Here is a 22,125-nt window from a genome sequence, read left to right as displayed (position 1 = left end):
ACTTTGGGTCACAGGCAGGCGCGCTAACCTAGGCAGGTCCTTATGCACACTTTTCTTCTAATTAGAACTTTAATATGTTTAATTAAATGCTATTTATTCAATTTTCCAATTGTATTGTCTCACGGCCTACTAGAGATATCCCCAGTAGACCATGATCTCCAGTAGGCCGTGATTGTCTGTAGGGTGTAACGGTCACGCCTTTTATCCAAAACAATATTACTTTCTTTTTTTATCAATAAGCGTGTTTTAACAACTGTTGTTTTACTGTTACTACCCGTCTTTTCGCTTTTTACCAACTCTCTTGTTCTTCGTTATCGTGACCGAGGAGACGAAATAAATTTCATTCATTCATTCAACCAAAAACTTGCCTGCTAGTTCTGCTACAAAATCAATTATTAATCTAAATTGACAAGGTCCCCTGCTACCCCGCCCGTTTTCGAATCAATAAAAATTTCACTTGTTGTGTAAACTTGTTATTCTTCTTGTTGTAATATATTTCTTTGAATGTCCGGCACCGTGCTACTAAATTGTCGGCGTATGTGTCCTTGGGTAGGACATTTAACGGCGATTGCTCCAACCCACTTGTCACTAATGGGTTGTCCAAATTATCAGCCATACATAAAAAAATTACTTACAAAGTAACATATACATGGTAAATCGTATGGCGTTAGCTGACACGAGGTGTATGAACACCCGTGTTATATCGACTGTCGTTTTTCGGCCACGGGCGGTAAAAACGCTGGCGATGGGGACGGCCGACAAAGGATTCACACACAAATGTAAAATCGCCCGATATCCTGATCTTTTGGCGTAGAGTTGGAAACTAATTTTTATCCTTTTAATGTAAATATGCGATAAAAAGATAGAAAATACCCAGGAATAAACAATAAAGTTTTCTTCCATATTCCATATAAATTGTTTTTTTTTATCATTTATTAACAGAGAAGTTGTATATTAAACACGTCCGTATGATGTTAACTGTTTTAATCATATTTTGTTAAAGTTGATCTTAACAATAGTCGCAAAACACCCTAAAAAAACGCTATTTTTAATAATTTCACGTTATTACAGTATAGTTTACTTGCAACAAAATATTCCTTTTTTTAATTCCTATTTACTTGAAAATCGTGTCCACGGTTTAATTTACAGCAAAACAGAACACGCGAAAATTGTTACTTTTCGCGCAAAAACGGTTCTTTGCTAGCGATCATCGGCAGATTAAAATCGAAATTTTGTCGCTCGCTTCGCTAGCGATAAAGGAAGTGACGTCCGAAAATCGCCAGACATCGGCGCTAGTGTAAATGGTTAAAAATTATTATGAAAATTCGTGCTTACTCATTAGAGCTTTTCTCCCTTGTCATCAAATTCTGCAGAACTAATTTTTATTGGCTTCGGTGGTTATGCTCTAGTAATTACACAAAATAACGGCGGTGAGTACAAATCAAAACAAATAAATGATGATTAAATGCTCGATTTATGTGTACGTATACAGGTGAAAGTAAGCAAAAATTCTTAGCTACGTGGATTGAATCAACAGCATCTATTTTTTATCTGTGCAGAACGCATTATGAATTCTGAAAATATCTTTCACATTGATGAAAACTTGGAAACAGTTTCGCAATTAAACATTGGTGCTAATGTCAAGTCATTGAGTTTACATTCTAACAGAATAAAACACCTGGATGGCCTTCAAAATGCTCTACAGCTCAAGGTACATTTCTATACATATTTATTTTGGTCACTTACATTTGGAAACAGTGTTAGGCACAGGCCACAGCCGCATAGATAATGTTTAGAGAATATTGTTTACACATGGGACTATACGTAGAAGTAGGTACACTTTTTCCGCTAGGTATCGGTAATTATTTAATTTAAAAAACACGTAAAAACGCACAAAACAACACTACGAAGTGTTAGTAAGTGTAAAACAAATTAATTAAATAATAATAATACCTTTCTAAATACATAAAACACTAGTAAGAACACTAGTAACATTTTTCCCATATTAGCTCGGTTATATACGCTCTTTCGTTCAGTTTACTCTCAAAGAGTCTGTGGTGTAACGGTTTGCGCGCGGTCGTTTACTCTCTTTGTTTCATTTTTACTGGGTTCGAGTCCCGCACAGTGTATAAACCGTGAAACTAACTGCTCCCCATAGAATAGGGAAAGGTATTTGTCATCGCCTCCTAGCGGAAAAAAGTGTACCTACTTTTTTGTATAGTCCCATGTATTGTTTACTACCACCGTTTTGTATCCGAAATGGCACTGGTAGTTTTGTTACTTTTATTTAAAGCTAGGTTGGCCTGATAGTGATGACCAATTTGGTAAACAGGCGTTCGTGTAAAAATTAACTTTTAAAATGCTTTAAAAAAGTGCTGCATCACCATATTTTCAAAGCATACGTCTTCAATTTAACCAAGTTAAGATTATTACGTCATACCCCATAAGAATGCATATTGACCTACACTTTAGTTGTGGCTGACAATTCAGACCAACCTTTAGTGACTACCACTGGGGGTAGATCATTTGCCATTAAGCGTATTGCCCAAGAACACATATGGCCACATTGGTAGCAGCGACGAGTCTTGAATCCATAACCTCTGGGTTAGAGACCCAAGTCAGTCGAATTGGGGTGAAAAAGCATGTTTTCGCACATTTTTACAAACCCGTACAGTGGGTATCAGTGAGGCCTAAGGAACATTTTAAACCAGGATTTTCACTGGTCTCCTGCTAAAGGATTACTCAGATTGTTATAAAGTGTAGCTTGTAGGCTATTTAGGTAACATGAAATGTTATTTATTGAGGTATTGAATAGATATATCACAGTATGTATGCATTAAGCGCGGTGCCGTGGCATAGTGGTTAGCGCGCCTACCTGTAACCCAGAGGTAATGAGTTCAAGGCTCGACGCTGCTATCATTGTGGGCGTATGTGTCCTTGGGCAAGAAGTTTAATGGAAAATGATGTAAAAAAATCCAAAAAATAATAATCACCTACAAAGTAACATACATGGTAACTCGTAATCTGACACGAGGTGTTAAACCCGTGTGATAACGACTGTTCGTTTTCTGGCCACGCGAGGATAAAGTTAGTTACATTCTGATTCATTCATTCAAGTCCATGTATAAGTATACAGATCCTGCTTGAGATATTTATTGTGCCATAAAAAACTATTATAAATATTCATTATTCTTTACAGAGTTTGGATGTTTCTTCAAACCAGTTGGTGTGTATGACTGGATTGGCTCATTTATTCAATCTCCGTTCATTAAACCTTTCTTGCAATTCCATATCATCTGTTTATGTTGATGGGTTAACAAACTTAGTTGAATTAAATTTGTCATATAACAAAATTGTGATTCTAGATTGTTTTGATCAATTTAAAGGTAAGTTTTTAAGTTTCAATTTTAAAATTTTTTTTTCATCTTTTTTTTATTGGTATTGCTTACATCTTAAATATAAATAAAATATATATACGTATGCTGTATAATTTATACTATTTTACAACAATATATGTATAAAGTTGTTAATTAAATATAAAGTTGCCAATGGCATTTATTTGACGTAAATCGTTGAGGTTCCCAATGCAGTACATATCTACTGACTACTATATTACTTTTTTATCTGTGTATTATATATAAATCTACAAAATAATACTCACAATGCCTCATATTTTTCAATTAGTACCTGAATCAACTTTACAAGTACTGCTACTGCATGGCAACAATATATCAAATCTTGAAACAGTTGTTCAAAATTTGAAAGGAATTTTAAGTTTGAAGCATCTTGTGTTTAAGCTTGATGGAGATGATGCAGGGAATCCTGTGTGTCGGGAACCAGGTAATCTTGTCTAAATGAACAAATCTTAATCTAATTGACGAATTGAAGAATTAACATAATTGGCAACATTGCTTATAGATTCTAACTTCTAATAAACTTTTAATAATGTTCTAACTTTCATTAAGATGTATTTAATGTTATTAGATTATTGTTGTGTTAAAAAGTTAGTTTTATTTACCTCTTACTGCCTAATGTATGGAAAAAATGTTTGGTTATTTGCAATGATGAGAGAACAGGATCACTTAGTACATACAATATTAGTTTTGTAAAATATATGCAATTTTAACATCTGTGGTTGCAATAATGAATTGAGTTTTCGTATATTTTATTATGCACAAACAGTGCATTTGGAAAATTATTTTTTTACAAATTATACACCATGACAAATATGTCCATATCAAATAAAGGTGTAAAAGTCTATTTTATTTTAAAGTAAAAAGTCTTTATAATTTGTGTACAGATACGCCCCAGTCCCCACTAAGTTAAATTTTTGATAGATGCCAGTTTTTCTATTAAAAAACATCATTTTCGAGTTATCGAGTTATTGTCATTTACATTTTAGTTCCCCTTTAAACCTATGGTTAAAGATTTGTTGGATGAAACCTAACAAAATATACCGTAATGCAACTTAAAAACTTCAATTTGCTCTAAAAATAAATGTCCAATGATATACAGTAGCTCAATGATTTCATTTTTATATTGTTTAATTGTTGAATTGCAGGTTACAGAGCGAGAATGTTGAATGAGTTACCTCAGCTTACTTCATTAGATCACATTGATAGAAATGGTTGTAGTTCCATGTATGATGTTCCTGTGTTTGTGTTCAATTCTGATGCGGAATATTTGCTTCAATCAAGTGAAACTTCCCAAACAGAAGTAATTGTCCAACTTTTTTAACATACAGAAGCAGGAGCGTATTTAGGAATTTAAAGGGGGGGTGGTTCGCAAGTGCAAGTTTTTGCTTAGAAAATGAACGCTAAGGTGTTACGTGCTCAGTAAGAACATACCCTGATTGACATAAATAATAACTCACATGATAGGAACGCGTAAGATTGGTTTAAACTACAATAATATGACTTATTTACTATTTTTTAGAAAAAGAAGTTCAAATTTTACAAAAAAATATTAATTTTTTTAATTTTGTTTTTTAAGTTCAGAAACGAGTGGGGTTCCGGACCACTTGTTTACGCCCCTGAACAGAAGGGGAATTAATTTTTGGCGTATATGTTTTTATTAAAGTAACTTTGTTTATACCACACTATTTTACTTCTGTTACAGATTCCTGATACCATAAATGTGGTTGAGAAACCGAGTAACATCGAACCATCAACCACAATGTTGAACCAATCATCTGTGTTGACACCACAATGTGATGAACTTCCAACACCTCGTATTAACCAAATATTACAAAAACGAAAAACTTCTAAAATATCTGAACTGCCTTCTCCTATACAGTCAAATACCAGTGATGATACTCAAGTGAATGACAAGGTAAGTTTCAACAGAAATCTTCGTACAGAGTGCCTAGTTTTACACCTAACAATTAAAGAAGCGCTAAATTATAAAATATGTTAAAGTCCAAAGTCAAGTTGAAGTTCAAAAGCTAATGACAGCATCAAGAAGAAATTTTATGTAGACGGGTTTAGTATTTTTTCAGTTTGGTGCCGTAGATCAAAGTCATACAAAGAGTGATCTACCAAGCAGCACAGCTAATAATGAAATCAGATACAGATACACTGGCTATTTTATTTATCACCAACAATGCAACTTTCTAGAGAAAAAATACATAAACAAAAATATTAAAAAGAAATCAAGCTGACTGATCTTGCCAGCAATTTTATAGCAATCATCATTTAAAGATGACGTTCTTACGCAACTTTAAAGATCACTTGGTTCAGCACATAGTTAGTTGCTGTTTATTGACAACTTGAATTTGAAGCTTTTTATGTCTAAATTATGTATAGGAACAAAGAGAAGATTCAGAAGTTTCCAACAAAGAAAATGTTTCAAAAATACCCTCAAAGATTCCACAGATCCAAGATAAAGTAAAATCACCTGCTACAAAAAGGTTAAAATCTAAAATCTGCCCAAGAGGTATCACTCGTATCCGTAATTAATTTTGTTTATAAAATTTAGGCCAAGCAAGCATCCTGTAAGGAAAAGATTTACTCATGTTCAACACAAACCAGCTGTTCCACAAAGAACAAATGAAAAACAAACATTCATGGTAACCAGTGTCTTAAGAGACAGAATTTTTTTCTTAAAAATTTATGTACATCATCACTAGCGCTGTCGCACAATGATTAGCAGCTTCAACCCAGTGGTCACTAATGGCTTGTCCAAATCATCAGCCAAACATAAACCTCTTAAACATGAAAAATCTGTAAAAAGTTACACACATGGTAACTCGTTAAGTGAAAAAGGTGTGTAGGAAACAAAACACTCATGTTATAAGGACTGTCCTAGCCCTGCTACCCGAAGGTTAATAAGTTACATTCATTTATGGCTGCATTCGAAGCAGATTTAAATATTGCTGTACCCATACCATGTTGAAACTATTGTTGCAAGTCGTATAATTTGTCAATATGCAAAAAACTTTTTTTAATGTAATATATAACATAAGCGTGGTATTTTGCACAGCATTTAATAAAAGAATTAGAAAATGAGCGTGAACAGCGATGGAAGGCTGAACAAGCAAGTGGGAAACTTGCTTCTGCTGTTCGTGAAATGAACTCTGCTCAAGTTGAAGCTAAATCGCTCCAAGTGAGTATAAAGTGCTCAGTTTTATTCTTGCCTTTATTGATGATGATGACGACCTTATATATATATTGATCTTTCAAAAGTTTAAGCCAATCACCGTTGTGCGTTTCTCATACAGTGCTTGTAGTTTGGTTTAAAAATACGATATTAAGAGATGACCTTTTCTCAATTCTCAAAGTTATTATACGGCATCAGTTATTTTACGCTCTATTGCACATTTTCAATTAACACTAAAATTTTAAACATTTGTTGAACCGCGTTTGTAATAAAGTGCATTAGCAGAGAGCTGTTTTGTTTTTTGAAATTTCGGTGGTACCCATACAGCATATTTGCTCATTTCCATCAATGCAATTTTTTTAGTTGGTATGCCCCTTTAAGTGCATGTCTGTGTAACATGTGGCAATATGGTCTCACAACCATATAGTGTGATTAAATAATATATCAAATCAGAAAGCTGATTTTGTTTTAGGATATTAAATTATTTACCAAGATTTTATTTAGAACCTGGCAGCACAAACCACTGAAAGATTGAAGCAAATGCTACTTAATCAAAAAGAAACAAATCAACAATTAAAAGACAACAATGAAGAATTAAAGGTTTTTAACTTTTTAGTGAATACTTTGAATGACTTGTCATTATAAAACATATTAAATCGTTCTAATGACCCAATTTAGTAATTGTAACAATGATAGGCCATCTTTGTATATTATTGGGAAGCTGACATCTAATACTGTTTATATTCTGAAACCAAAGTACAAGGACGATATATAGTGGGGTGGGAGAAGATGGGACACCTTTAGCACAAAATATATAAATATCCTAGTTGTGTTTTAAACAATTAACAACGGTCTATGAAAGTCGCGGGGACAAGGTTTTATAGTTCTTGAATGTTTTACTTTACTACCAAAATGTGAAAGAAAATAGAATGAAAAGGTGTCCTATCTTTCCCCATCCTACTATATGTGAAAGCAAAGCAAGCAGTCAGCAGCTAATTTGATAAACCTTAAAGAATTTAAGATCATTGATATTAAGTGTGTTACGAAACTCCTGCTTGACGAAAGACGATTATTTTATTTGGCTGGATTAAATAAAACAGTACCTGAGTTAAAAATTTGCATTAGACGGAAACAAAATGAACATTTTATAATAAATTTGTTAAATTTTTTAAAACAAGTATTGAAATATCGCATTTGATTAAAAAAATCTTAAAACACTAATTTAACGGTTTTAAATCTAAAAAATATTATAAATATATATAATGAGTTGATATATAACACATGTTGTGAGGTTAAGAACTAAGATGTGAGAAAACTAACAATGCTAAGAACAAAAAGAACAAGAGCAAGTGTATGACTAAAATGAATCTATGTATGCATGTGGTAGGGTAGCATTAAACCAGTAAACTGACAGTTAGCAATTATTGATTAATTATAACAAACTATATATAATTGGTAACAAGTTGTGCATAATGTACAACATTCAAATTAATTTCCAAATTCATTTGTTATTAGGAAGAATCTGAAGCGTTGAATGTGAAGTTAGAAGCAGCTCATGCAACTGTTGAAGAACAAAAGAATGTAATTCGGGTGCATCAAAAGTCACTTTCGAAATTAAAAGGTGACCTGGCTACTGTCACCAAAACCCAGGTGATAAAATGCATATTCATGCCCAAAAATATTGTTGCAAATTTGTTTTACATTTTTTGTTGCGTAATATTTTTATAAATGTTTTTTTAATCTGTCTTTTAACTCCTTGGTAACATCCTAAACATAAACTACAATTTTTGTAATGGTAATTTAATATAAATACAGGTGAAAAAGCTTCAAGTAATGCAAATGAAGTTGAATGAAATAACAAAAGAATCAGAAGCAAAACATGTTACTAATAAACAACTTGAACAAAGTATAAAGGAATTACAAACAATGATGGTTGCTAAAGATGAAAGTATGAGGTGGGTTGATATGACAATTATACAATCTTAAACTATCGTATAAAAAGGGGCACATTGGGACATGTGTCACATAAGTTTTCCCATCACGCGATAATATATAGTAGGGTGGGGAAAATGGGACACCCTTTTATTCTATTTTTTATTTAATCTGGTAGTAAACAAAGAACATTTAAAGAATTATAAAACCATATCCTCTCACAGACTGTTGTTAATTGATTAAAACATGAACACGATATTTGGACATTGTGTGCTAAAGGTGTCCCGTATTTCCCCGTCCTACTTTCTAATGGAGAATGATGGAATATGTTCAAGTGAACAATACATCTATCTAGGTTTTTATTTTTGCGATTAATACCAACTTACTTACTCCTTACTAAACGTAATAAAAATATGAATTATTTTCCAGGCAAGCCATGAGTAACAAGATATCAATTGATAGCGCTGAGTTTCAACATATTGTTGCACAACGTGTTGCTCAAGATGAGGAAAAACATCAAATCAACATGCAGCATATGGATGATAAGATAAAAACTTTACAACAAGAATATTTTCAACTTGAAAATGAGTTTAGAGAAGCTTTACATATTGAAGCTGACAGATATAATGAGGTAAGTCGTTTATATTGGTGCTGCAGACTGCAGTCAGAAAAAAAATTAAAGCATTTTTTCCGCTTATAAAATATGTTATCAAATGCCTCTCTTGTTGCCTTGAACTTCATCAAAATGTTTTAAAAATTAATTGAAAATATAGCCAACAATATGATTTGATAAACCCTCTGTACCACTGGCAAAAATATTCCTGTATTCAAAGTTTAACTGAGTTGCCATGGCATTAATTCAGTGGAATAGCATGAGTCATACCAATAATGTTATTTATGTTTAGGTAAACAACAAATACGAAGTTGCCAAGTTAAATGCTGATAAATATCAACAAGTTTACCAAGCCAGCTGTGAAAATGAAGAGAAATCGAAACGTTTAATTTCACAAATGACGACAATTATTAAACAACAGAAAGTTAAAATTGAAGAAATGCTAAAATCGAAAAGTGAAATCAACATCCAATATCAGGTACTTGTAGATTTATTTGTCTTAGTTTTCTAGAGTATTTGCTTGAATTAGTTCGAAATCAAAACTTACAAAAGCTTACTGCCTTGCTGGAAAGAACAGTGGTTATATAACGCGGGTGTTCTGTCTCATACACCTCATGCCAGCTTACGAGTTACCATGTATGTTACTTTATGGCCTTGCGGGTGATTGTTTTTTGGAGAATTTTTAATTTTTTTGTATGTATAGGTGATTATTTGTACAACTCAAAAGTGACTACTGAATTGGAGTATTTAGGTGTCTAGCCCAAGGACACATACGCGCACAATTGTAGCAGCGGCTAGCCTTGAACTTGAACCCATTACCTCTAGGGCAGACGCACTAACCACTTTGCCATGGTGCCGGATTTTACCTCCTCAGATTTCCTGTCATTCATTCATATATTCCTAATTGAAGATTTTTATTAAAATACATTTTTTCAATAAAACCCACACCTAATATTTTTTCAGTCCCAGTTTAAATCTCTTGAGGCCTCATTAGAAGCTGAAAGGCAACAAGTTTCACAACTTAAACAAGCAAACCAGGATAGATCTCGACTGCTGAGTCAAAACGTTGCGTTGCAATCATTAATTGATGGTTTACGTGAAGAGAGGAAGGTGTGGGGTGAGGAACTTGCTCATCAAGGTTGGTTTATTATCATTTATTTCTTCTTACTGTTGCATACTAAATTTGCAGGTCTCTCAATTTGTTCCGCCTATGATGTAAATCGCCCTGTTGTGCCTCAACAAGCTTTTTTGTAAATATACGTTCGACTGAAAAGCTGCCCAGTTAACACTTAAAAAACAACTGCTAGTTTTCGTACATTGCGACACAATCACACAATAGACCATGTTACGTCACACTTGTTGTGATGAAGGGCTTACGGCCAATAACAACGATAATAAAAATTAATTTGTTACACTCAGATAATGTCGTAAAAAACCTGCTTAGAATGCAATTTCCTGTTATTTTTCTGTGTGACAACCAATTTAGACATAACAGTAGTGACCTCTAGTTTGAAGCAATGACCATTAGTTGTGGTCACTCTGGTTGAACTCTCTACCCACTGTGGTAAATCTATTTAGTGAGATATATTTTGTCAAATATTTTTTTAACTTACACATAAATTTATATTTCCCCAACACAATATATATATGTATATTTTCTCTAAATAAAATATACATTTTCCCTAAATAAATATTTTCACATAAATATATATTTCCAACACTTGACAAGGTTCATCACTCGCACAAGATCGCGGAAGATTTGAGATGAAAATCGAAAGTTTGAACGCAGAAATTTCATCACTAAGAAAGAACAATGAAAGAGATCTTGATTTGCTTCGAATAAAAACAAAAGTTGTTGATGATCAAACAGATACTATTGTTAAAATGAAAGAGGTTTGTCCAAGTTAATATAAAGTAGACAAGCATGTATTGTTAGATCTCTTGCCACATGAAGCGCCGTTTTTGTAGCACATGGGTAGAGATCTAATGTATGATATACACATGTATGGATTAGTGAAAACAAATTCTTATGATGTGTGTTTTTTGTTCTGAGGCATGGGAGTTTTAAATGTAGGAGTGGCTAAAAAATGTTTAAAGATTATTATGGTATGTTTAATCATTTTTCATTTTTGGGGGTAGAAAAACCTTTTTCTTATGGTAAAAAATATTGTGACATCCGCACATGTCAATTATCATTGTACGAACATCCACAGGCACTTGTACAAAAAGATAATGAAGTTCGGGCAAAACTTGATGAAAATTTGCGACATTTACATGAATTGGAACAACAAGTTGATGACTTAACACAGGTACTTGTTAAACTGTTGTATTTGTTGTAGAAAATAAGACTTCTGGCTAAGTTCCAAAGGTTAGAACATTACTGTTGTTTAGTTATAGAATTTATTACATTTCGTCTTTTATGTTTCCGCTTCCATTTTCCATGTAATGTTGGCTTATATTCCCAAGTATTTCTGGTTCAAAAAGACAAAATAGAAAAATAAAAAAGTTATTATTAAAATTTTATTATTATTATCTACAAAATTTAATATCACTAATCCAGTATATATGTATTTAATCATGCAAGTGTGTTTTAATGATTTTTTATCATTATTTCAGGACAACGTTGCATTAAAAGAACAAAATGATCATTTAGTTAATCGAAAATTACAATTGAAAGCGGAAATTAATGAACAAACACAAGAACTGACAACATTAAAAGATGAACATAGGTAATTTAATATTAGTTTAGTTTCAGTGTTAAAATATTCTGTGGTTTTATTGTTTCATTTACAGTCTTAAAAGAACATATCAAAGAAAAATCAACCTTCCTATGTCGTACTGATCTGCTGTATTATAGATTTAACCAAAAATTTAAAAATAGGTCTATATTTTATGATCTTTTATATATATTCATAAAGAAGATGAATGATTTATTTTACATTATTTTTTAGCAGGTACCTCTAGATCGCATTTGAGAATATACAAATTCGATTTTTTTTGTTGATATGCCTCTTTAATAGGATAACTTTCATAGCGTTCAATTTTTCTTTATAAATAAAATATGTCTATGAAAAATATTTGCATAGGTAGTACAAGTACATTTAAAAAAAATCTGTTTTATATAATTTGTTTAGTTGTTAATCTTTAAATTAACCTCAAAAAACTATCTTTGTGCGCAAATCTTTTTTTTCTGTGAGTGTCAGTGTGTGTTTTATTTATTGCAAATTTTATAGCTGTTTGTCTTAACTGTTTTAGTGATTTTTAAACATAAATTTTAAACTACCAATTTTTTATTAGACGTTTAAAGTCAAAATGGTCGGACAAAGGCGAACTGCTTACTAAACTTGAAATTCAAGTTAAGAATATAAACGTGGCTGCCAGGGAAAGAGAAATGAAATTAACCCAAGAAAATCAGGATGCATTGGAAGCTAAGAGGTGTTAAGAGTTAAACTATGTAATGTTTCTGGTTGAAATACTTTATAGTGTACTTAACACTTTCCGCATCAAACTAAATTCCAAATTAGTACTAATGCTTTTAAAACATGTATATAATATATATAAACATGCATATTGTTTTATGTAACAAACAAAACAGCACAAAGAATACTTAAAATCCTGACAGTAACAGTTTTTTACAGTCATACCGACAATCAAAAGTAAAACGTTGGTACCACCTATTGAATAAAAAGTATAACTGGTACATGGACCCTCGACAAATATCATTCGCTCATTTAATATTTGAAATAAATTGATAACATTTCCACACAGGCTACTAGAAGATAGAATAGCAAGAATGGATTCAACATTCCAAGAACAACTAGATACCATACGTGTTTCACATGAACAACAAATCCACACTATTCAACAACAACATCAACTAGAATTAGATCGATGCAACAAAAAGGTGAAATTATTTATTAATATTTATTAATTGTTCATAAGAACAACCAATGTTATTAATGTTGGCTTGACTATTAGTTTGTTCAAACAAATGTTGTTTATTTCAAATGGAAAGTGAAAGGTTAAAACCCCTTGTTTTTTACACCTCATGCCCGTTTATGAGTTGCAACACCTGTCAATTTATATATAGTAGGATGGGGGAAGATGGGACACCTTTTTATTCTATTTTCTCGTACATTTTGGTAGTAAACAAAGAACATTCAAGGAATTATAAAACCTTGTCCTCGCGACTTTCATAGACCGTTGTTAATTGTTTAAAACACGACCAGGATATTTATATATATATTTTGTGCTAAAGGTGTCCCATCTTCCCCCACCCAACTATATAATCTTTTTTTTCTTTTTTTTTGTGTGGCTGATGGTGTCAAATAGTACCTGCTATCAGCTGCTTAGTGAATAATTACCACTTTTATTAAAAAACATGTGGATTTCTGTTATATGAACCATTAGAACGCCCTGCTCTCTTGTTATATTGATATTTTCACACAGGTTCATTCAGCTGAGGAGGAAATGAGGGAAATATTACGCGATGCTGAAAATCAAAAGAAAAACATGCAGATGAAACTGTCTCATATAAAAAATGATTTTCACGAGTTATTCGCGTAAACCCTTTTAGTTGCATTTATGTTATTATATATTAAACAATACAACAACCAAATTATGTCTCAATGTCTGTTAGGTGACGTAAACCTTTGTATTATAGATTCTAGTTCATTTATTTTTAATTCTGACTCTAACAGTTATGTTCCACACTTAGTTGAAATATTTATTTGAGTCGCAATTTTATTGATTTACTTCAGTCTATAAACGTGTGTTGCCGTTAAATTGTTAGTTAACTATTTGTACCACATGTCTTGTTAGTAAGCTAATTCCTCAATTTTTCCCACAAAAATCAAAACACATGGTAAATTAATCAATAGTTTGTTTGGTCGTCAGAAAATGGAAATCGAGTGTGGGCTTACCATGTTGCGCGGTTTGCTGTATAGTAGGGTGGGGGGACCTTTGACACATAATAGCAAAATATCCTAATCATGTTTTAAACAATTAACAATAGTCTTTGGGTGGTATAAGAATATGGTTTTATAATTCTTTGAAAGTTTTTTGTTTACCACCAAATTGGACGGAAAAATAGAATGAAAAGGTGTTCCATCTTTCCCCACCCTACTATATTGGTTGAGGCATCACCCGAGCCATGCCGTGTGAAAATATATCTTTTTGTATATATTAATAACATTTATAGCCTAGTATATGGTAACTAATTTAGATGGGGTATATTTAGTCCTGTTCGTAACCGGAGCTTACAATTACTAATGCATGTCTAACGAACTCGTGATCAGTACCTATAGGGCCAACGTTTAAATTAGAGATTTCCTATTATTTAAAACCGATATATGACATTCTCATGGAAACACCTGGTGCTTTGGGTTTTAATCTCCGTTGAACTAATTGCCGTCTCAATGATGGCTTACAGTTTGTAAAATTAGCTGAAGCGCTTTGGGCGATGGACCAGCCTTAAAACACGAGTTGAAATTAAGCAAAGCTCCGCCAGTGTGTCGACGAAGGAGCCAATTAAAGTCCCACGTACATGTGCTATTAGTGGAGGATCCAAGCCCAATCCGATTTGCCGTGCACTTACTATGTCACTGTAACTCGAATGGCACGCCGGAACCCAGCGTTTATCTTGACCGTGTACTCATCATACGACTTAAATCATGCTCCGCCAGAATTTCCGGCTTCATTTCATTTTGAAACTCGAATGAAGACGTGCAGGTAATGAGGAATCTCTTTGTTTGAGGTAAGTCTGACTTGCTTACTGTAATATGCTACGTGGTTATATAATTATCCCAGTATAATTTTGTTGACGGCGGGGATGTTAGTTTATTGGCACCAACGTTATCGCCGTCTTCATAAACAGTGCTGGTCCTGTCATCTTTTATTGGCTGTTGTTCAGCGTCCTATGTGTACAAGAGTTTAAATGAACCTGGAAAAGAATGTGTGTGTGCGCGCATATATTCCGGTATCGACCTCAAACTATAAATTTATTTTAAGCATTTGAAGAGTTAATTATTTATGATATTCACATCGCGCCAACGCCACTGGCGCAGATAAAATTCGGAGCGAAAACATCTTAATCCGTTTAATCGGCTGCGGCTGTGAAATTCAAAGCGACCCATGTATGCTTTTTGTTTCGCAGACATGACTTATATACAACATGTTGTCCCTATATGTTAAGTCAATGTCAAAGTGCCCTTCGTTATTTTAGCATCCTTTCATGATATACGTGGAGTATAACAATTAATTGTACATTGCATGACCTTTTGTGCGCTACCTCGAACAAAAGCTTCACCAAACCCCAATCAAATTATGTCATGTCGATCTAATATGATATGTGGCCCGTGATGACTCGAGTTGTGTGTGTGTGGTATCAGTTACCCTGATAATAACACGTAGCGTTATTGTGCCGACATGTTTTACAAACCCTGTAAATATAAATACAAATAACAATTAGAAATGTGCCACCTAATACCCATGTATTGTTCGCCGGCTTTTATTTACCGAGATTTAATATTTGGCTATGGAAAGTCGCAAAGCACTTGCCGGGTGAAGAAAATAAACTGTGGGTGTTTTAACTAACAAATCGTCATTCAATTTTTATTCGGAAACAAACAAGAATGGTAAGTTTTATTATATGGCAAAGTAAGTAAGATTGTTTTAAACAGGTATCCGCATGTATTTTTACCGCATGTATTTTTTACCCCCAAAAAATTACGTTACAATTTTGTATTTATGTTGGTTAACCACAAACTTAGTTATGTATGTATGTTTATATATATGGTTCTATCAATAACAATCTTATTAACGCATTCTGTATAAAAGGATTTCCAAGACGCGGAAAAAACCAACTGTTCCTCCATTGATGTTATTAAGTCTGTATCAAAGAAATGGAAATTTTATTTCGAAATCCGAAGAAGAGAAGATGGGTTCGATCCCTCCCCATCTTACATACCACGTCGACTGTTTCCAAACCTTCTTCCTCGGCCAATGCTAATGCAAGCACCTCAAGATGTCTCATTGAAACACCACTTCACGCACGCCCAAGTGAGATGCGCGCTAGCAAATATACAATCTTATCAACCGCATGTTGCTTCGCCACGTACGAGCGCTAGAGGAGAGAAGATTAATCGAAATATAAAAAGGTTTAAATCCTAAAATAAATTACACAATTTTTTTTAATAAATTACACTGAATATTTTTTTCAAATGTTTCTAAAACGTTAATAGCTGTTAAAAGTCGCTTTCTGAGTAAAATGATTTATGAACATGTGAGTTTGTGAGAATAAATTTAACTGTACCACAGGATGTTGAAGCAGATGCATGTTGAACATCCAATGTGGCATGCAAACCAACATGACGATAAGAGAATTACACGACAACATTCATTAAGAAAAGTTGGAGTTCGTGGAAAAGGCTCGGAGAAGGCTTTGAAGAAATCAATGCCAGTTTTATTACGTGCTTCCCCGCCGTACTTAAACGACACTGAAAAGCAGGTATAAATAATTCCTATAATCAACCAGCGAATGCGACACGGTCTAAAAATGTATAAATCATCAGAGGCTACTTGATTCTACATGTGAGATAATTCTCGGTACTGAACGAATCGGTAAACCAACTGAGTCATACATGGAGATAGGAAATACGAAGCTACAAAGCCACAACAACCCAACACCACTGCAGTACAACTTTACAGTCCCGATACACAGGTAAGTTAAGTAAAATAATTATTCGTTAATACAATTTATTAAACTTAACCATTCCTGTAAGCTATGTCGGCATAGTTAAAAGATCCATAGTATTATAATGGAGTGGGGGGGAGATGGGATACCTTAGTACATAATTTTCAAATATCCTACTCGTGTTTTGGGTATAATGGGAGTCGTAAGGATATATAGTTTTATAATTCTTTGAAAGTTCTTGGTTTACTAATAAATGAGAGCAAAAAATTTTAAAGGTGTCCCATCTTCCCCACCCTACTTTACATTGTTACAAATATCTGTTACAGACGATACGTTGAAGCACCGCCTCGGATTATAAAAGATTCCACGCTGATCCACAAAGGAAGGTCTGTGTATGTTTACGACCAACACGGAAGAAGAAATAAAGTTGTTGTAAAAAAAGATCCAATAAGCAATACTGCCTAACTAGCTGTTTATCTTCTTAATACAAAGGCATTTCGGATTCGTGTAGCTCTGTATTGCAAACATGCGTATCAAACTGGTTTCAAATTTTATATAGCAGTATTCCAAAATAAGCTTTTTATAAAATAAATTAACTGTTTTACAGTTTTGTTGGTTTTGGTTTATTAAATGAAAAGCACACAAAACTGTACAGCAAACACAAACTCGTGCAAAACGGAACTATTGCAAAATCAAACGGGCTTCAGATATTTAACATGCTATTTGCATCGTAATAAAATCTTGTGCTATACATATGTCTTATTAGTTTGACTTTGTAGATTATTTCTCGTTGATAGGGGTAAGGTATTACCGTCCCCATATGCTACCGACATTTGTTTGGTTGGAGCTTTACCGTTCACAGTTGTCGGTCTGGCCTTCGCTCCCGTGGTTCCATAGCCATTAGTTGTCACTGTTATATAATGCCGTTCTTTGCTGACCGAGGACGTTCTTTGCTCCGGACCCTGCAAAGCTGTGACGTCACTTTTTAACAAACGAGCATAAGAAGATCCCGGTCTCAAGCTTTTTTGCTGCTGAGTTTGGTTGTCATTGTTGTTTTCACTTTCCGCTGCTGCATCGGGGAAACTCCCCACTACGAGAAATGTTGAAGATATAGCGCCGGTTGCCATGGTAGCCCAACCTATGTAAAGCGCATTCCCATAAACATATTTTAAATCGCTGACAGGAGGAAGTTTACGTAGACTTAGTGGATTGTGGAAATCCTTGGCAACATCTTCAGCGTACCTGATGGATATAATGGAAACTGGTGAGATGAGTTAGTAATGTAGTAACTGTTCAAACAAATAGATTTTAAAACATTGAGTTTAGTACTGTGGAGTAATATAACATTAGCACCTAAATCCCCCCCAAAATACAATGAAAATTTGTCCCATTTTACCTCACCCTACTATACATCTTGGTCCTTCACAAATTAATAATGAATGTATTATATATATAGTACTATTGGGTAAAATGGGACACCTTTAGCACATAATATCTAAACATCCTATGGAAGTCGTGGGGGTGCGGTTGTATAATGTGTCATGCTTACTATTTACTATCAAATGGGACGATAACATAGAATGAAAAGGTGTTCCATCTTCCCCTACCCCACTATATATTTGTTAAACAGTTATTTTAGTGCAAACCATCCGTATTTAAAAATTTCATGACTATTGTGAGGCGGGGTCAAGTATATTAAACACTTGCTTACCATGAAACAGCAATTCCTATCAAGATGGCGGCAAGACCGAATAAGACAGCACAACATCTCGCAATCCGAAGCTTTGTTTTTGCGTCTCCTCCTATTCTAGTGCACCTCATTCCTGGGTGAAATAAAACAATTAAAACATGAAAAACATGTGAACAGACACATATTTCCGCGTGGTGTCTGTAAACCACGCGGTATAGAGGAACTGCCATACTCGAAATTTATGTTTATCTAAAATTGTGAATATACTGGGTATACATTATAAATGATGCCTTTGAATATGTTTTGTAAACATTTCCTACGCATAGAAAATATAAAAATACAGAGAAGTGTCCATTGAAAAAAAACGTTATCCTCGCTAAATACGTTAATCTTGACATAATATCAAAGATAGGAGCGAGTGTGCGTGCATGGGAAACACACTTACAGTAATTGCTTCAATGTGCAGTGACCACTAATGGGTTGTGCAAATTATTAAGAGCAGTCACGCAGTCACTCATACATATATAGCAATGTGGGACATGATGAGATGCACATATTGCCCACCATTTAAAAAAAAAATAAAAAAATATCACGTTTTTTGAGTGATACCACGAATACTACCGTAACATTATTATATTTGACAACAACTGAGAAATGTATTAAAACATACATGGAGTTATTTAACGCACACCAGGTACTTTAAGCAAATCGCAAAAAGCGGGGTACGATGGGAAAGCTTAAATTCTTTGTTAATTTTGACAAAATAAACCAATTCATTATTAGAACTACAGCACGTAAAAAACACAAAATATTATTGTACGTTTCAAAAAGCAACTTTGTCTGTCCCATTGCCTTAGTTTTAATATGTTACCTATAGTATGTTGGGATAACAAAAAATGGAAGATTTTATTTTAATATTTATCTGCAACTTGTAGTTAACCTACCGAAATTAACGAGCCGTGTTGGTTTCAATGCCACGGAAACTTTATATAATATACTGGGGAAATGGGACACCTTATTATTCTATATAATAAAAGAAATTTTAAAAAGTATTTTCACGACTACCATAGACTGCTGTTAATTGTTTAAAACACGATCAGGATATTTGGACATTTTGGGTCCTAAAGGTGTCCCATCTTCCCCCACCCTACTATATACACATGATTTTAAAACGATATTTTTGTGCTTGTTTTATCTTTAATTTAAGCCATATTAACCTATGATCTCAGTTTTGAAACTATAATGTCTTGAGACAAAATCGAACGAAATCGTTCAGTTCATTGTATTAAACTATGATACTGGATTGATAACTCTAACCAGCAAACTATACAAAAACGACAGTTTTAATATGATTCAGTTAGTATTCAAAACGACCATCTTTTTTAGTTTTTTTTTAGCCTATAACGTTGTATAAAACAGTAAACCCGCCGCGCACTTTGTTAAACTGTAAGAATACTGTCGAATAAAATTTGTTTTCGTTCCAACGTGCCCCACGTCTCAACTTCCCCCTATTTTACTGTATATGTGTGTTGGTGTACACACATACAATATATCCTATTGATCCAGTACTACATTGTGGTAATGGTTTGGAATTGTAACGAAAGTATTTAGAAACACTATAACGCTTCTAATTTCGTTTGCGCTTCATGATTAATATAAGCGGTAAAAAAATGTTAATATGAACTGCCAGCAACAAATCGGTGGCGAGTTTGGAACTGTTATATTACAGTGTTATCGGTAATCCATAAGCACTCGCGTGAAAACTCGGCGACATATACGACAAGTTTCATTAGCGTCCATGCCTTGCTTATTCAACCAGGAGAATTGATCCGACTGTCACCTAAAATCCATCGATTTTTCGTCTAAACCTAAAAGGAATTCGCGAGTACAGGGCTTGTTATCAAATATAACGTAAAGTTTTGACACATTTTCCAATTAGATGGAACAAACACTCATTAAGCGACGAAAGTGAAATATGTTTAGTAAATTTTGAAGTTTTAAAAGTATTTTGTTTAATTGAGTGTAATGAGAGTTGTTATGCAGCAAGTCCATTGACAAATCGAAACGACTCGCATATTTTAGTACCACTCGCCGTACTACTCTGTGCTAATTACCAAGCTAGCCATGGTCCATGCATTATTCAGATGGAACATTTTCAACGGTTCATTTCCCGTCGCTCTATGAAAGAGTAACTGACTGAAACACAATCACGTTGAATAATATACTTCCACACGTTTTATAAGATTGATATATTGTTTTGGTAATTTTAAAACATAATTTTAGGATCTAAATTAATATGACACAAAATAGTTTATGTAAGCTTGAATGTTTTATTCCTCTTTAATTGCACACCACACTAAATTGTTGGGGAATATAACTTACCAAGCGGGGTAATCGCCACTGCACAAAAAGCTAGAACTGTACCGAGCACCGATAGTGTCCTGCATCCCTTGATCAAAGTTGGTAATGCAAACACAGGTTCACTGATATTTATACATTCAACAGATCCAGATTCCTTTACTGTACAAGTTGTCCATAAACCTCGAACAACCAAAACTCCCGAGAAAGATCTTTCTGAAACGTAACTGTGTTTCCAATCCGGTAGTGTGACCACAAGCAAAGCTCCAAGCCATGTTAAAATTCCAACTAAATATCCAACTATTTGACAACTCGAGATTGCCATGTTCCATGTTTTAGCTGGGTAGTGTAAATAACAATAGAATATTATTTATCTAAATTACTTTTAAATAAAAATGTCTCCTATTTATGAGCTGTTTCATAATAATGTAAAATATACTGACTGTTTGTAACCAACACAAAACTCACTCGCATTCGAATACATTAATTACATAAACCTACACTGTCCTGCTATCACAGTACGACAACTATAGAAAAATCCAATTCCAGTGCTATCGACTCCCGCACGGCTATTTCCAATAAACGGCCAAGGCGGAAAATAGGAGTACGGTGTGCGCGCACATGCAATGCACGCTCTAGCCAGTCAGCTTCGGGATCAATATCTAATTTACACTGAACGAAAAAGGGAATGCGAGCGCTTTTTTGCAGCCAACTAAACTGCACAAGTGGTTGGTTCGATTGTTCGTCCATTGCAAACGAAATCTAAAATTGACTTCTTAAATGCAAACGAGAGGTATGTAGACTAAATAGCCTCGAATCAGAAGTTCAAAACAATATAAAATTTATTTTAATATAGTATTCTTGTAAAAGTTCCGCTTTCATAAACAAGGACTTTTCTTCAACAAAACTTTATTTTATTGATTCATCAAATGCACATTCTCTCATGCTGCAAAGTTATTTTAGATTTTTCTTTATTTATATAGTAGGGAGGGGGAAGATGGGACACCTTATGACATAATGTCTAAATATCCTGATCGTGTTTTAAACAATTATCAACGGTCCATGAGAGTTACGGTATTACGGTTACGGTGTCCCATCTTTCCCCACCCTACTTCAACAACTAATTATCATTATCGTGTTTTCCTGTGTACAAAAATTAAATTTATTTAACTTTATGCGGTCTCAATACAAAAGATTATGTTAGCCCATGATGTAGTTTCAATTATGTTGAAAGTTGTTTAA

The 22,125-nt window shown here is 33.8% G+C and overlaps 3 protein-coding genes and 1 non-coding gene across 7 annotated transcripts; 3 read left to right on the top strand and 1 right to left on the bottom strand.

Annotated features, from left to right (window-relative positions):
* Window positions 1-1,323: 1,323 nt before the first annotated feature.
* LOC100184689 (leucine-rich repeat and coiled-coil domain-containing protein 1) lies at window positions 1,324-13,771 on the top strand. Of its 4 annotated transcripts, none has more exons than XM_002122097.5 (21): window positions 1,324-1,430; window positions 1,560-1,711; window positions 3,200-3,386; window positions 3,685-3,840; window positions 4,562-4,716; window positions 5,119-5,331; window positions 5,805-5,908; window positions 5,977-6,067; window positions 6,481-6,603; window positions 7,102-7,197; window positions 8,113-8,247; window positions 8,413-8,552; window positions 8,959-9,160; window positions 9,435-9,620; window positions 10,106-10,280; window positions 10,872-11,035; window positions 11,356-11,451; window positions 11,759-11,871; window positions 12,440-12,577; window positions 12,911-13,046; window positions 13,592-13,771. In XM_002122097.5, the coding sequence occupies exons 2-21, from the start codon at window positions 1,568-1,570 to the stop codon at window positions 13,706-13,708; spliced, it is 2,871 nt and encodes a 956-aa protein (XP_002122133.1). In that variant the 5' UTR covers window positions 1,324-1,430; window positions 1,560-1,567; the 3' UTR covers window positions 13,709-13,771. The 4 variants fall into 4 exon arrangements, with proteins under 4 accessions (XP_002122133.1, XP_026692223.1, XP_018669383.1 ...); XM_026836422.1 differs by having other exon boundaries at window positions 1,427-1,498; XM_018813838.2 differs by having other exon boundaries at window positions 1,428-1,492.
* A 1,187-nt stretch (window positions 13,772-14,958) lies between these two features.
* On the top strand, window positions 14,959-15,010 carry mir4074 (microRNA 4074). The gene has a single exon (NR_034467.1). It is a non-coding gene; the product is annotated as a microRNA 4074 (primary transcript).
* A 515-nt stretch (window positions 15,011-15,525) lies between these two features.
* LOC100176061 lies at window positions 15,526-17,587 on the top strand. Its single transcript, XM_002125242.5, has 5 exons — window positions 15,526-15,777; window positions 15,980-16,299; window positions 16,460-16,649; window positions 16,714-16,862; window positions 17,162-17,587. The coding sequence occupies exons 1-5, from the start codon at window positions 15,775-15,777 to the stop codon at window positions 17,298-17,300; spliced, it is 801 nt and encodes a 266-aa protein (XP_002125278.1). The 5' UTR covers window positions 15,526-15,774; the 3' UTR covers window positions 17,301-17,587.
* Window positions 17,331-21,450, bottom strand: LOC100182324 (claudin-7). The gene is made up of 3 exons (XM_018813700.2): window positions 20,908-21,450; window positions 18,547-18,658; window positions 17,331-18,077 (listed from the first exon to the last, which is right to left on the bottom strand). The coding sequence occupies exons 1-3, from the start codon at window positions 21,206-21,208 to the stop codon at window positions 17,582-17,584; spliced, it is 909 nt and encodes a 302-aa protein (XP_018669245.1). The 5' UTR covers window positions 21,209-21,450; the 3' UTR covers window positions 17,331-17,581.
* Between the last annotated feature and the right edge of the window lie 675 nt (window positions 21,451-22,125).

Source organism: Ciona intestinalis, chromosome 10 (assembly GCF_000224145.3).
Source record: "Ciona intestinalis chromosome 10, KH, whole genome shotgun sequence".
NCBI classification, from domain to species: domain Eukaryota; kingdom Metazoa; phylum Chordata; class Ascidiacea; order Phlebobranchia; family Cionidae; genus Ciona; species Ciona intestinalis.
Note: the sequence above shows the minus strand (reverse complement) of the source record. Positions and strands in the feature narration are given on the sequence as shown.

Coding starts and splice junctions, on each gene's coding strand:
- LOC100184689 (XM_026836422.1), top strand. CDS start 1,477: ATGTGTACGTATACAGGTGAAA. Junction 6,604..7,101: donor TTGAAGCTAAATCGCTCCAA/GTGAGTATAAAG, acceptor GATTTTATTTAG/AACCTGGCAGCACAAACCAC. Junction 11,872..12,439: donor ACATTAAAAGATGAACATAG/GTAATTTAATAT, acceptor ATTTTTTATTAG/ACGTTTAAAGTCAAAATGGT.
- LOC100176061 (XM_002125242.5), top strand. Junction 16,300..16,459: donor ATTAATCGAAATATAAAAAG/GTTTAAATCCTA, acceptor ACTGTACCACAG/GATGTTGAAGCAGATGCATG. Junction 16,650..16,713: donor TAAACGACACTGAAAAGCAG/GTATAAATAATT, acceptor ATAAATCATCAG/AGGCTACTTGATTCTACATG.
- LOC100182324 (XM_018813700.2), bottom strand. CDS start 21,208: ATGGCAATCTCGAGTTGTCAAATAGTTGGATATTTAGTTGGAATTTTA. Junction 18,659..20,907: donor AGTGGCGATTACCCCGCTTG/GTAAGTTATATT, acceptor TATTTCACCCAG/GAATGAGGTGCACTAGAATA. Junction 18,078..18,546: donor ATAGGAATTGCTGTTTCATG/GTAAGCAAGTGT, acceptor TATATCCATCAG/GTACGCTGAAGATGTTGCCA.